Source organism: Asterias amurensis, chromosome 7 (genome assembly GCF_032118995.1).
Source record: "Asterias amurensis chromosome 7, ASM3211899v1".
NCBI classification, from domain to species: Eukaryota; Metazoa; Echinodermata; class Asteroidea; order Forcipulatida; family Asteriidae; genus Asterias; species Asterias amurensis.
The window spans coordinates 4,338,924-4,354,816 of record NC_092654.1 but is presented as its reverse complement, the minus strand read 5'-3'; the positions used below and the strand labels follow the sequence as shown (position 1 = coordinate 4,354,816).

The following is a 15,893-nucleotide window of genomic DNA, read 5'->3' as shown; positions in this document are numbered from 1 at the left end:
GTGAGAGAGAGAAAGTATTTTTCAGTATTATTTTCATTTTTGTAGACGATGTGACCTATGACATAACATGTTTACAAAAGAGCCACCAAGCCTGGACTTCCTGCAGGCAAGATTTGCACACAGCCCAATGGAAGAAAATATAAAATCTTATATTTTATGGAGATTGCACTGTCTAATTCTTATCAACTTTTGATGTGATGAAAGGGGCCACATCTCAAAACTTGTTCAGCTTTTACTTTCATAACTCTTGGATTTAGGAAATTATGGCACAAAATGTCAACTTTCCCATGACCAGTGCAGTATCTTGCCTGCCAGACTATGCTACAGAATGTGCAAGGTCACACTTATTATAAACAAAGTTCACATCAAACAGAGTTACTGTAAGTGTATGCTGTGTTACTTTCTGTCACGGAAAGTCCACTTTAATGTTCCATGAATTTATTTTCACAAGTTATTTTACGATTGAAGTCGACACTGCTGCAAGAAAACAGAGACTAATATATTGAACTCGTCCACACTTGCAATTCTCCACTTTAAGCTTTTTGGGAGTTTGGGAGTTTTGAACATTATTGGCTTAAAAAAAAAATTAAGGTTTAATTTTGTTCATACAATATCCTGTCCATTTATTTAATAATGTGGTTGAAAATGACTATGAATTCTTCAGTGACTTTTGAACAACCAATGTGTGCTGAATTGCGAATTGGATTAAAATTTGTTTTTTTTAATGAACTCTGTTTTAGATTTATTGATCATGGTTTGCATTGAGATTAATTGTTATTTTAATTATTGTTCAATGGGCATGAGTATTAATTTGTCATCTGAATAAAATACATAAAAGAAAAAACTTGGAAAGTTGTGTTAGGTTTTTCTACACCAATGTACTATTCCAAAACATGGATAAAATATTGAATGGTCAAACAGTAGAAGGGTTGACTGTGTACTATTCCAAACATGGATAACATTGAAGGGTCAGACAGCAGGAGGGTTGACTGTGTACTATTCCAAACATGGATAACACTGAATGGTCAGACAGTAGGAGGGTTGACTGTGTACTATTTCAAACCTATAGATAATATGGAATGGTCAGACAGTAGGAGGGTTGGCTGTGTACTATTCAAACCTATGGATAACATTGAAGGGTCAGACAGTAGGAGGGTTGACTGTGTACTATTCCAAACATGGATAACATTGAATGGTCAGACAGTAGGAGGGTTGACTGTACTATTCAAACCTATGGTTAATTTTGAAGGGTCAGACAGTAGGATGGTTGATTGTGTGCTATTCCAAACCTATGGATAATATTGAATGGTCAGACAGTAGGAGGGTTGACTGTTTGCTATTCCAAACCTATAGATAATATTGAATGGTCAGACAGTAGGAGGGTTGACTGTACTATTCAAACCTATGGTTAATTTTGAAGGGTCAGATAGTAGGAGGGTTGAATGTGTGCTATTCCAAACCTATGGTTAATATTGAACGGTCAGACAGTAGGAGGGTTGACTGTGTGCTATTCCAAACCTATGGACAACATTAAAGGGTCAGACAGTAGGAGGGTTGACTGTGTACTATTCCAAACCTATGGTTAATATTGAACGGTCAGACAGTAGGAGGGTTGACTGTATACTATTCCAAACCTATGGATAATATTTCAAACCTATGGATAGTATTGAATAGTCAGACAATTGGATTAATGCAAGTGTCAAAAACTTCGCTTAAATGATCGTGTGAAAACAAACGACATAGTAAACGCTTTCTTTCTCACTGAATAAAATAAAGATCTAGTGTTGACCAGGGGTGGATTTCACAAAGGTAGTCCTAACTTAGGACTAGTCCAAGGCAATGCTGAGAGATAGGACTGGTCCTAAGTTAGGACCAGTAACTCATCCTAACTTAGGACTGGTCCTATCTCTTAGCATTGCCTAGGACTAGTCCTAAGTTAGGACTACCTTTGTGAAATCCACCCCAGGAAGTTTATGAGTGTATCATGTCGGAGATTTAAACTCTTGTGTGATTCTCAAGGTTAAAGGCTCTTGACACTATTGGTAATTACTCAAAATACTTATTAGCATAAAACCTAATACTTGGTAACGAGGAATGGGGAGAGCTTGATTGTATAAAACATTGTGAGAAACAGCTCCCTATGAAGTAACGTAGTTTTTGAGAAAGAATTAATTTTACACGAATTTGTTTTCGAGACCTCAGAATTAGATTTTGAGGTCTCGAAATTCAAGAATCTGAAAGCACACAACTTGTGTGACAAAGGTGTGTTTTCTTTCACTATTATCTCGCAACTTAGACGACCAATTGAGCTCAAAATGGTGTAAGTCGTTGAGGAAAACATTTAATTTCCATAAAGAGTGAAAAGGAACATGATTTCCGCATTTCTTTGTGCACAAAACTAGGCACATGTTTCCTCAGCAATGGCGAGCGGTGCTCAACACTTGCGCGCCAGGTGCGCGCCTGAATTGGTGTATACATGGGATCAACTTTGTGACGTGCATGTGTTTCATTTTGATGTCAATTTTATTTAATAATGTTAAGTTGAACATCTACAATTGGGTTGTAATTACAAGTATTTCTTTACTCTTGTAACTGAGTCATATACAGAGCTGACAATTGTGTTTATATATTTATTAAATTACAAATGTATTTGTTCTTTTGAAGATTTAAAGGCACTGTACACGTTTGGTAATTACTCAAAATACATATTAACATAAAACATTACATGGTAACGAGCAACGGAGAGCTGTTGATAGTATAAAACATTGTGAAACTTTTCCCTCTGAGTAACGTAGTTTTTGAGAAAGAGGTAATTTCTCAGTAAAATAATAAAAGACTTCTGGCCAGAAGCCTTTTATTCATATCTGAAAGCACACTATTTTATACAACAAGGGTGTTTTTTTCTTTCATCATTTTCTTGCAACTTCAATGACCAATTGAGTCCAAATTTTCACAGGCTTGTTGTTTTATGCATATGTTGGGATACATCAAGTGAGAATACTGTTCTTTGACAATTTACCAAACGTATTCAGTGCCTTTAAACCAGTGCTTTGTTCAGTAAAAACAGACCTCGAAAAACGCGGAAGTATTTAAAGCGAAACGAATAAAAACAAAAGTAGATATGAAAGTTGAACCTCTTGCTTCGATGTGTTATATTAAAGACTGTTTGTAAATCTGCAAAATTCTTGCTCTGGACACCTTTGGTAATTGTCAAAGACCAGTTTTCTCATTTGGTGGATCCCAACATAATGCTTTTCAAACTTTTGACTTAATTTTTCTTCGAAGTTGCAAGGGGATAATGAAAGAAAAAAACACCTTTTTGGCCCGAATATTGTGTGTGCTTTCAGATACCTTAAAAGGGCTTCAGGCCTGAAGTCTTTTAGTATTTGAGTAAGAAATTACCTCTTTTTAAAAAACTGCGTTACTTCAGAGGGAACCGTTTTTCACAACGTGTTATACTATCAACAGCTCTCCTTTGCTCGTTACACAATTATTTCGAGTGATTTATAATAGCCTACAGTGCCCTTAAAGGAACACGTTGCCTTTGATCGGTCGAGTTGGTCTTTGAAAAGCGTTTGAAACCGTTTTTTATAAAATGCATATGGGTAGAAAGATGTACAAGTAGAATACAAAAATCCACACAAACATGCCTCGAAATTGCATGGTTTTCCTGTTACCTCGTCGACTAACACGGTCGGCCATTTATGGGAGTCATGGCCAACCGTGTTTGTTCGCACAGTAGAAGGAAAACCACGCAACTTCGAGGCAAACTTGTGTGGATCATTGTATTCTACTTTTAAAACATCGTTCCAACCATATGCATTTTATAAAAAAGGGTTACAGACGCTTTTTATAGACCAATTTGTCCGATCCAAGGCAACGTGTTCCTTTAAAGGTATAGGGCCATATCTGACCCGGACAGAAGAAATGTTTTTAATATCAGAGAACTTATTTGCTTTGTATGTGAATTGTTTGTGTAGTCTGTTCGGCCCTTTGATTAGAAATCAACCAAAGTATGCCGACAAAGGGGAATCTGAAAAGACCGCCTCCGCGATTTTTTGTTTGTTAAATTGACGTGTCCGTGTGAATGCTGCCCTCAAGCGAGGGTCAGAGATGCGGCGGGACACAACGATATTCTCGACGTTCTTGATCCGTGTGGTTCGCTGTCTTCCCAAAAGGCACTGTATTCAACTGAAACAAATTTTCTCGGGAATGCACACGCCCAAGTTTTTTTTTTTTAAATGGCATTCTACACCATTTTAAGGCGGGGTTAGAGACTTGTAATTTGTCACCACCTTCATGTAGATTCTATCTATTGGGAAATTAGTGCATCACAAAACTTTATTTTGGCCTTGGAGCCCCTCTTTGCAGACGATATGGCAACGTAGATATGCCATTTATATCAAAATAAATACCGCCATCAGATAACCAAATTCCAGTTACAGATGAGAAGACATTTCATGTTGTTCATTATCAGTTTTATCTCTTTAGGTAAAGTATTAAATCGTACAATAGTTGCCGCGAGGTATGCCGTCTGCAAAAAAAGCCAATATTGTGTCCTGAATTGAACATTTCAACCAAAGGGGTGTTCACAAATGCTTGAGCAGCGAGGTTGGCTGGAATTATGACGGAAACCAAATAGAGGAGTTTCGGGGTACTTCCATTGTTGCTCTGTTAGTCCCCTTTCGGCACAGTTTCTCTGTGGGGTACCACTAGAATATAAAGAACATATTGTAGGGTATTATTGTTCCATTGTTTAAAGTACCCCGTAAGTCGGCATGTGTACGGGCACAGACATTCACATCAGTTTGTGTAAACAGCTGCAATCAGGGGACCTCACTCTTTTGTTTAAACTTCTTTTTAGCTACAGCTCCTTTATTGGATGTGTACATACTTTCAACTGGGGACCCCATTGTCCGTTTAATTTATGTTTCCAGTTATGGTGGTGTGGTAGTTCGAATGCTGTTGACTTGCGGGCTCTGTAGTTTGTATTTTTTTTTTCGTTTTTTTTATTTATTAGATAATAGAGCAACATACCCCACAAGGGAGTTTAGCAACAGCTCCTTTATTGGATGTGTACATACTTTCAACTGGGGACCCCATTGTCCGTTTAATTTATGTTTCCAGTTCATGTGGTGTGGTAGTTCGAATGCTGTTGACTTGCGGGCTCTGTAGTTTTTTTGTAGTTTTTTTTTCTTCTTTTTTTTAGATAATAGAGCAACCTGGACTGCACAATATATTGTTTTAGAAAAGGGAAAAATATAACATCAATAGCAGGACCCCAAACCTGACCCGTAAGGTTGTGTGTGTGTGTGTGTGGGGGGGGGGGGGGGGACTTTTGACATATATTATGACGATTTCAATTAGCCTATTCGATTTTTGAAACATCTCTTTGTAGTCTCAGAATTCTCAAGCTGTACGTGGGCTTCCCAAATTCCCCATGGAGCATACTGTATCGGCTTAATTATTTCAGTTTATCATTCTATGGCGACTTTCTTCAAGAGTCTGCCAAACGCTTCCTCTTCAAGTACTTTCTGACTCCTTGTCCTTCGTCTTAGATATCAAAGTCCATGCACAAACCCATCACCTGCTACTTGAGTAGAAAGCGTGCGTGACTAAAATGCTACAAAAGACAGGGGAAGTGTTCGGTAAGATCTATTGGAGAAACACGAAATATTCTAAGAATGAGCGGAAGTAATCGAAATAATAAGGTGGATCAGAGAGATTTAGTGTCAAGTATTCGTCGACTGCTATTCGAAATCTTAGACAAAAATCCTGTGTTGACTAGTGGACATTAGCACGGCACGTATGTGTTGTATGGTGACCCTGAAGGGAGATCAGTCATAATGACGTAAATATTTACGTGTTTGCCTCAATTTGAAAATATTCAGGTAAATATTTGAGGTTGAGGCACATGAATATAATTACGTAAATATTCCCGATTTGTGCCCCAGTCGCAAATTTATGTAGTAAATATTCACGGTTCGAGCTCCAACTGGCAAATATTTACACTAGATATTCCCAACCTGTTCCCAAAGTCGTGAATATTCACGATACGTGGATATTCACAAATCAATTGTGCCCCAATCGCAAAGTATTTACGTAAATATTCTCGTAAACACAGATGTTTGATGACCTCACATCAGGGCCACCATTTTGCCATTGATGATGCGTTGACTTTGACACACAGTCAGTGTCACGAGAAAGATATTTTGGCGGAAGGGTCATGATCGTTGAGTTGTCTTTAAAATAGGTGGGAGAAAACACAGGTGGGAATAACATGCAATGACAACCCTAATTGATAATCTGAAAATTGCTAACTAATTCTGCCAATGAACATAAATCTGCGATTGCCATGCTGCCAAATCTCTATCTCCTGCCTTAAAAATGTCATGCTTGTAGAATCAAGGTTTAAAGACACTGGACACTGTTGTTATTTGTCAAAGACCAGTTTTATCACTTGGTGTATCACAACCTATGCATGAAATAACAATATCATTCTGTGAACATTTTTTTTTGACTCAATTGGTTGTCGAATTTGCGAGAAAATAATGAAAGAAACACCCCTGTTGCACAAAGTGTCCAGTACCTTTAAAGGCAGAATGGGAAACTTTGGGACGCTAGATGGCAGCAGACTTATCAGGTAAATTTCCATTGTTTACGTAGTTCTGAGCGTGCGCACATTACCAAGAACAATGGATTTTACCTGGTAAGTCTGCTGCCACCAAGCGTCCTAAAAGTCTCCCATTCCCCCAAATACATCACCCCAGCCAAGCGAAGGCCTACAGTTCTCAACTCACAATGATAACCTATATAACCCATGCTCTTTAAAAAGTAAGAAACATAACAAGAGGTTTTCCGTTGTAAAGCTTTGTATTGACCTATTTGTTTCTAGCTGACTGCTAGTCGGCAAGTCAACTGTTAAATCGACCAACCATGAATTACTCGCCCCGTAATTGAGGATATTTATCATGACTATTCCCTTCCTAAAGTCTGTTTATTTTAACACTCTAAATTTCTCCTGAGTAGAGGTTTAATTCTGATTAATTGAAACGACCCCTATATTTAAAAATAGCGCATTCCATCACGGTCGCTGAGTTTATTTTGGTGTATTCGCTCCACTGGTTCCAGGTAGGTCAACGGCTATTCTATGTATTGATTTCTTTTTACAAAAGCATAAAGTTGATGTCATTGTGTGATTGACTGAAGTCAATAATAAGGGGGACTAAAAGAGAGTGCTGACGAGATCTTAAAAGGCCGATTAGACCTGACAAGGTCATGGCCGTGTGATAAAGGATCCGAAGGGGAAGGTTGGCCAAGACTCTGCCAGTTTGTAACGGCTGTTCTAGAAGGTCGAAGTCAATAGCCACAAAATAATAATTACACTATTATATTATTGTTATTTGGTAATTGTCAAAGACCAGTGTTCTCACTTGGTGCGAGAAAATGGTGAAAGAAAAAACACCCTTGTTGGACGATTTTGTGTGCTTTCAGATAGGAATAAAAGACTTCTAGCTAGAAGTTATTATTATAGTGAGAAATTACCTCTTTCTCAAAAACTACGGTACTTCAGAGGGAGTCGTTTCCCACAATGTTTTATACTATCAACAGCTCTCCAATGCTCGTTACCAAGTCAGTTTTAAAGTTAATACTTGTTTTGAGTAATTACCAATAATAATCTGTTTCTTTTTTCTTTCTTATTTCCTCGGGGGGGGGGGGGGGGGGTAGGATACAACTAGGCCTAACTGAAATTGCCTTTGAGAAAGACTCTGCTATGGTCGAAACGTCAGGCCATTAACTATTTTATTTTAGTAACCGTATTAAAGACAATGGACACTATTAGTAATTGTCAAAGACCAGTCTTCTCACTTGGTGTATCTCAACATATGCATAAAATAACGGACTTGTGAAAATTTGAGCTAAGTTGATCGTCGATGAAAGAAAAAAACACCCTTGTCACACGAAATTGTGTGCTTTCAGGTGCTTGATTTTGAGACCTCGAATTCTAAACCTTGGGTATCGAAATCAAATTCGTGGACAATTTCTTCTTTCTCGAAAACTACGTCACTTCAGAGGGAGCCGTTTCTCACAATGTTTTATACTATCAACCTCTCCCTATAGCTCGTCATCAAGTGAGGTTTTATGCCAATAATTATTTTGAGTAATTACCAATAGTGTCCACTGCCTTTAACTCTTTCTTTGTGTGTGAATAATACGAAATATGGTTTACCGTAAAAATAATATATAAAAACTGCCAAAGCAACTCTCTGTGTGTATTGGGCTCGGGAACCTCTTTTATAAAACCGTAAGTTTAATTTCAAAACTTGCTTAATGTGCTGTATCAATGTGTCCTCAATTTTCTAAATGTTTTAGTTAGATCATGTTAGTTATTGGCAATGGAAGTATGCAATGATACTTCATCTTCCCAGTAACAAAAAATGTAAACAAATACTCTGTGTAGCCTAAATATATACACCCCCCTTTATGAACATGTCCATTTGCGCGCATTTCATTACCCTTATTTGAAAAAGTCAGCCGCCAACACACGTCATGCAATAGCCGTCGAATCACCTTTCACGCATGGTTAAAGAACGTATGGGATCTCAATACAATTCATTTGAGTACACAGACTGAAGTGACGGTGGACGTGTGTCGCGAATTCGCATGCTTTTCGAGGAAGCTCAACGCTGGTTTTTTTTTTTAAACGAAATCTACTGTTGTCCTTGGTGAAATACGAATGAAGGCTGGATGCAGTTATCTTGAAGAGGATTTTGTTTAACTCAATGTCTACGTCAGTTGAGACTTGAAGGGCACACTGGACCAAGTCAAACTTGTTCGGCACTTGATGTTGTGCACAGCTCGCCCAGAAACAATCACACGGTGTTTGTTATTATTGTGCGGAACAGAAGCTGTGAACTTTTATTGGGCTTTTATTTACGTCAGTATTTAACTGTTTAGTCAAGTACCTGATGACAACGGATGTGTCAGCGATGCCATAAAACCCCCAATGGATTTATCTGTTTTATAGATTGATAAGCTGTCAATCAATCATCTCGCTATACCTATAACTGAAAAGGTTAGTAATCTGTTGAAACCTTCTTCATAAGATCGGTTGTTTAAAATAAGGAAAAACTTAATGCAGAAAAAACACTGTCGGATTTTTTAGATTACAAACCGTGACACCTCAAAATTCGGTTGAATATATTAGTTTGGAGCCGGAACCTGTGGACTTTCTGGTTGTCTCAATGAAGACGCCGTCAATTGAAACCCCTACAAACTCGGACTCTATAACTGAGATCCGGATCGGCGAAGGAGGAGGTGGGTACTCCAGTGGGGAGATGAGGATAACCGGACCCAGGGAGTCGACCTGTAAGGGTACCCTGGTCGTCGAGTCGGCCCACGGTCACACACTCGGTCATGGTATCAATCAGGACGTTACGGACGCAAGGATCATGGTCCTGGGAGCAGAGAGCGTTGGCAAATCCGGTAAGCAAGTTTGTTTAGTTTTGTAAGCACGTTTGTAATTGATTGATAGATTGTTTGTTTGATTTTGGTTTATTGCTAGTTACATACAACAATGCATAGAAGTTACTTTGGATCTCGTGCTTAAAAACATTGAAATACTGGAAATATTGTTAAAAAATTAGGAATACATAATATAGACATGGTCCAACCTTGGTTAGTAGTTTCCGAGGATGAGTTTAATTTATAACAAATAATAAAAATCCTTGGATTTCGTGCTTAAAAAGACATTAAAATACTGGAAATATTGAAAAATTTCCCAACAAAAATAATAACAGTTGGTTTGATTTGCTTTTATTTCATAATCATCCGATCACAAAGCACAAAATAGTCAAAAACGATGCAGAAATCCCGAATTAGTACGAAGGTAGGAAGTGTCTCGTGAGAAGGTAGGAAGTGACTCGTGAAAGGGTACGAAGTGTCTTGTAAGAAGGTACGAAGTGTCCGAAGTCAAGGTACGAATGTGTCCGAAGTCAAGGTACGACGTGTCCAGGGTACCAAGTGGCAAAGGTACGAAGCGTCCTGACACCTTTGTGGCTGTTTTAAGTGTATACATACATTGTTGACAACATTCCGGGTTTTTTTTTCTCCAAGATGCTAAAATTTGGGCTTTGCACAGTGTTGATTGTTGATAATGCTTTAAGTACAAATCGTCTGGTGATATTTGTGTTGGCTCAGACAACTTGTTGGTTTGGTTTGTCTCTTGAAATTTCGATTATTGTCCTCTGTTGGTCATCAGGAGACCCTGGATACAGTGTCTTCATCAGTATATACTAGCTTTAGGAACTAAACTAAGGTTGATAAAAGAACAAGTTTATTTGTTGATGGCGTGTTCCTGAAGAGAAGCATGTATAGCGAAATAGTTGGTGGGGTTTTATGGATAACGCGTTACGGGTTCCATTAGTTTTGGAGCTAAAGAAAAAAAACGCCATCATTGTGTAGGACACAATATTCTGAATAACTGTTTATACAAATACTCGAGTCCCATGCTTCTAAATTGCCGTCATTAGTGGTTAAATTGCCTATAAAATTAAAGGATGAAAGTAAACCCTCCACAGTTGTGTGGCCATAAAGTCGGGTCCTTTGTGCGACTAATCCGATGATGTTTAGAAAGTAATTGATCAGTTGATAGAGGGTTGGTGAAAGCCTAAACGCATTACGGAAAAGGACAGAATAGGGGAGGAAAAACCCGACCCTGGGAGCGATGTTTAAGGGCAATTATCGGTAGGTAAACAAACTAATTGTGATGTAGTGGTCAGTCACTAATGAGGGAAGGCAGCTTGGAAAGGGAAAGTCTTGTGTTGGACACAAGAGCAAACGAATGATGAAAATATTTTATCTAACGGCAAGAACGTAATCGTACATTAAATCCATTGAGTGGGGGTATTAACACTACATTGTTAACCATAGGGGTGTATGGGTGCCTTTTGGACACCCTGTTTGAAACATGGACACCATGTTTTATCTTTCATTAACATGTAAATGTATATTGTAATGTAAATGCACAAAATAGTTAATGGTCTGACGTTTCGACCCTAGCAGAATCTTTTCTCGAAGGTGAACAAAAAGGGGAACAATTTGGACACCAGTTGTTTTCCCCCCAGCAAAATTTGGAGTGACCCTTTTACAAAATTCTGGCTAGTATAGAGAATATAGGCCTGTAAGTAGAATGTAAAATTTTAAAAAGCTGATGAAGCCAATTCACTCTAAAAGTATATTAGTCAAAACAACACTACAATAAGTAGTCATACGAGACATGATTTTGATGTAAGTTAGTCAAAATCATGACTAATTAGTGTTGTTTTGACTAATTTTGAGTGTTAACCCTTCCCATTTAGATAAAACAACGCAGCACTAAAGTTAAACTTTATTTTATTCTCGTTGCGATATGTAACACAAACCTACAGGGGAGTGGAAAACTACAGCTCAGGCATGCAATTCCTACTGCTTTTAGTCTGATTTCTGATTTGATGCCTTTAGAAAAATCTCTGAATAATATGATGTGATAATAGCCTGAAACGTGTACTAAGAATCTACACCATGTGTGCTGTATTTAAAGTAGGTCAGCCATTGTACTTTTTTTTTCCATGCACGGCCATCTTGGCTGACAATAATGTCCACACATTACGCAAAAAGAATGCTCTCTTTCGTGGAAATGCAATGTTGTACACATGTACACATGCTAAGTAATGTATATACAATGCCTATTGAGTGTTCTCTTCTCCGAAATATAAATTACGAATTGTGAAACTGTAAATCAGCCACAGTGTAATTTAGTGTCCAGATTGGTTTATAGCTTAACCCGGTCACAATAACACCACGTCCATCAGTGTGCCGTGTATGTTTATTATTTCTGGATGGAGAAAACGCGTGGCAGACTCTGTCGACGAACATGTCCTGAGAAATCATTCATGGAATCTGGAACTACCAATCGTCAGATGAAATACACACACACACAAAAACCATCCCTTCACATGGCAGTGACAAATTACTTGACTCTATTTGTTAGAAACATTGAAGTCTAATTCTGGATTATCACTGACTATCCTATATATAGGTAGCTGTATAGATTCGTTTTACTTCTGGTTTTATTTTCTTCCTCCTTGGTTATACCGACTATGCACTCTACTTATTTGATAGGCCTTTCTTTGAGATGCAGCAGAAAATGACTGGGTATAAAATGATCGGTTGAGGTCTAATTCTGACTATCCTACGTGTTTAGGTTGCAGTTTAAAGGCAGTGGGCACTGTTGGTAATTACTCAAAATAATTATTAGCATAAAACCTTTCTTGGTGACGAGTAATGGGGAGAGATTGGTGGTATTAAACATTGTGGGAAACAGCTCCCTCTGAAGTGCCATAGTTTTCGAGAAAGAAGTAATTTTCCACGAATTTGATTTCGAGACCTCAGATTTAGAACTTGAGGTCTCGAAATCAACCATCTAAAAGCGCACAACTACGTGTGACAAGGGTGTTTTTTTTTTTCATTATTATCTCGCAACTTTGATGACCCATTGAGCTTAAATTTTCACAGGTTAGTTGTTTTATGCATATGTTGGGATACACCAACTGTGAAGGCTAGTCTTTGACAATAACCAATAGTGTCCACTGCCTTTAAATTATCATAGGTGATTCCAAACCCACCGCTGTCGCCTCTAACAAGAACTATGTTGGATTAATATTGCCTTATCTTGATTAAAATACTGCAATGGCTAACATGGGACTCGATCACTAGCCTATAACAAGTCTCACGAATAGGTGGAGGAAAAAACTGCAATTTTTGCAAAAATGTAGAAGAGATAATATTGACATAACATGAAAGATGATGTAACACAACTTCGACGCAGTTATCGCAACGTGGATCAAGCTGCATGTTAAAATTTGTTTATTGAAGTGCTGAATTAGCCAATCTCAATTGTTTTTTTGTAGCGCGGTTAGTCGTTGAATTTCTTCCATTATTACTTGTTTTGATACGTCTTGTATTTCCGTCAACTCCAACACTCCAGCTGGGCAGATATTATCCCTAGATTTACATTTGCAACAAATACACTTTGTTAAACCGCTCCGTCATCATAAAATGCGGGCAGCTTGAAAAGCACATCTGCTGGAGCGACTAGTACAGCCACTTTATTAATCCCCTGTAAAATCTGATTATTAGCTATTATGACGTAACTAACCAAGGACGGATACAAAATGTAACCGTATGCCGGAAACATCAAAATTAAACAATTTTTGCATGCAATATGATACGGGAAAGGTATTGCTGTGTATTATTGCGCGTTATATGACCGAGTGAAAGGCCATGACGATTCACATCTGCTAGCAGTAAATCAAAAAATATGCAAAAAACAAATTTGTGTAAGATGTTGTTGACTCGTCACCTAGGTTGATGTATTTATTGAGACGTGTGCGTGAGGTGAACTGAAATTTGATCCTGGGAAAAGACTCGGTGGAAGGATATTATTTTGTTGAAAGATGTTTTCAACATGCTTGAGGGTATATACATCAAATATTGTTGGGGAAAAGCGAACTTGTCATGTTTCTTGCGTGTGGTTTGAGCGTAAGCATGGTCTGTCTGGGTTTTGTTTCTTCCGGGTTTGGGGGTAACTCTATGGTCGGCGTGTTAGCGAAATTTTGTTTTTAGGCTATGGTTAAATCACGGAGGAAGGAAAAGTAAGGGTTACATTACAGGCAAAATAGCCCCAACATATATCACATGCAGTTGCTGTTTGCATAAATTAACATGAGTTCTAATCATATTTTAGGACTTCAATTATTTACCAACATTTGATTTGCCATGGAAGTTGCTGTTGTTGTTGTTGCTGCTGCTGCTGTTGTTGTTGTTGGTGTTCGCGGTTGTTGTTGCAGTATTGGTGTTGTTGTTCTTGTTGATGTTGTTATTCTTTTCCAGCTGTTCTCGATTGCATCGATTAAAATTATGGAACGAAAATTAAAATTTATGGAATACTTGTCAATCCTCGTTCGAAACTGAGTCTAAGTTCACCCCATCGAGTCCTGAGTCACAAAAGGCAAGTCACGGACTCAAGACAGAGTCAGGAGTCACTTAAACGAGTCTGGGTCATGAGTAATTTAAGTTGAGTCCGAGTCACGAATAACTTTAAAGACACTGGACACTATTGGTAATTGTCAAAGACTACTCTTCACAGTTGGTGTATCTCAACATATGCTTAAAATAACAAAGCTGTGAAAATTTGAGCTCAATCGGTCGTCGAAGTTGCGAGATAATGATGAAAGCAAAATACACCCTTGTCGCACGAAATTGTGTGCTTTTGGATGCTTGATTTCTTAATTCTAAATCTGAGGTCTCGAAATTAAATTCGTGGAAATTACTTCTTTCTCGAACACTGCATTACTTAGAGGGAGCTGTTTCTCACAATGTTTTATACGATCAACTTCTCCCCATTACTCGTAATCAAGTATGGTTTTATGCTAATAAATATTTTGTGAGTAATTACCAATAGTGTCCACTGCCTTTAAGCCGAGTCAGAGTCTGAATTATAATTGTCAGAAGTTTATAAGTATGTATGAGCTTTCAGATGGATATATTTCTCTGGAGGACTAGTGCTGGAATAAACGTTATATTGAGTGAGCTTTCAGAATGGATCCAACCATTTTAATTTTCTTCTCCGCAAAACACCGGTTTTGTACTACGTATTCAATGAACGCACAACAGCTCGGTTTGGATGTAATTGCCCCTTGATGCTTCACCAAGTTACAGTTCAATGACGCAAAGCTGTACCTCAACACCCTTTAATAAAAACTTAAAGGCAATGTATTGGTTTTTGGAACCGTCCGATTATTTTAATCCTGTAAACAAGTAAAAACATTTTATAAATTGGAAAGCGTTTGTGGAGATGTAGCCGGAAATCTTGAGCCGTTAGGCTATGTCAGCGCATGAAGATCAATCCATAACTTGAATACACATTCTGAGAAACATTTCATGCATGACATGTTTCTCAGATGTTTGTTAAAATCCATTCCTTCTAAAGTTATTTCAAAATCCTTGGAAGGAATCGATTCTTAAAGGCAGTGGGCACTATTGGTAATTACTCAAAATAATTATTAGCATAAAACCTTACTTTTTGACGAGTAATGGGGAGCTGTTGGTAGTATAAAACATTGTTATAAATGGCTCCCTCTGAAGTGACATAATTTTCGAGAAAGAAGTAATTTTCCACGAATTTGATTTCAAGACCTCAAGTTTAGAATTTGAGGTCTCGAAATCAACCATCTAAACGCACACAACTTCGTGTGACAAGGGTGTTTTTTCTTTCATTATTATCTCGCAAGTTCGATGACCGATTGAGCTCAAATTTTCACAGGTTTGTTATTTTATGTGTATGTTGAGATACACCAACTGTGAAGGCTAGTCTTTGACAATATTACCAATAGTGTCTACTGCCTTTAAATTGTTACACAGTATCAACAGCTGCGGTGTTTCTTACCAAATAAGTTTTAATATGGTCATAAATTTGTGGAGAAAGCTTTACCGTCCCTTTAATGGGGTCAGCATGGAATTAAGAGGAGGTGATGGTGTGGGCGTGTCCCTGTCTGGAAGGGGGTGTCAGTGTCACTAGGATTAAGTCTCTGTCTCCGATCATGGAGGAAGCTCTTCCTTCCTCCATGCTCCGATTCAGAGTGAGACTTATTGGCCCAGATCAGACTCGATCAAACATCTGTAATTCCAGTCTCGAGTTGCACACGTGTTCAGTTGACATTTTGTATTCATTTGTAATAATAACAATCATTTGAAGAGGCCGCACATGGAGTGTTTGACACTAAGTGGGCAAATTATTGATAAGTAAATTGCCAGATTGCCTTTAGTATGCTTTCTATCATATACAAAAACAC

At 38.0% G+C, this 15,893-nt stretch overlaps 1 protein-coding gene across 1 annotated transcript in view; it reads left to right on the top strand.

Annotated features, from left to right (window-relative positions):
• Positions 1–8,641: 8,641 nt before the first annotated feature.
• Positions 8,642–15,893, top strand: part of LOC139939622 (ras-related and estrogen-regulated growth inhibitor-like) — a 92,621-nt gene continuing 85,369 nt past the window's right edge. Inside the window, exon 1 of the mRNA XM_071935664.1 lies at positions 8,642–9,486. Within this exon, the coding sequence (XP_071791765.1) occupies positions 9,246–9,486 (241 nt within the window). The 5' untranslated portion in view covers positions 8,642–9,245. The remainder of the gene's footprint in view (positions 9,487–15,893) is intronic.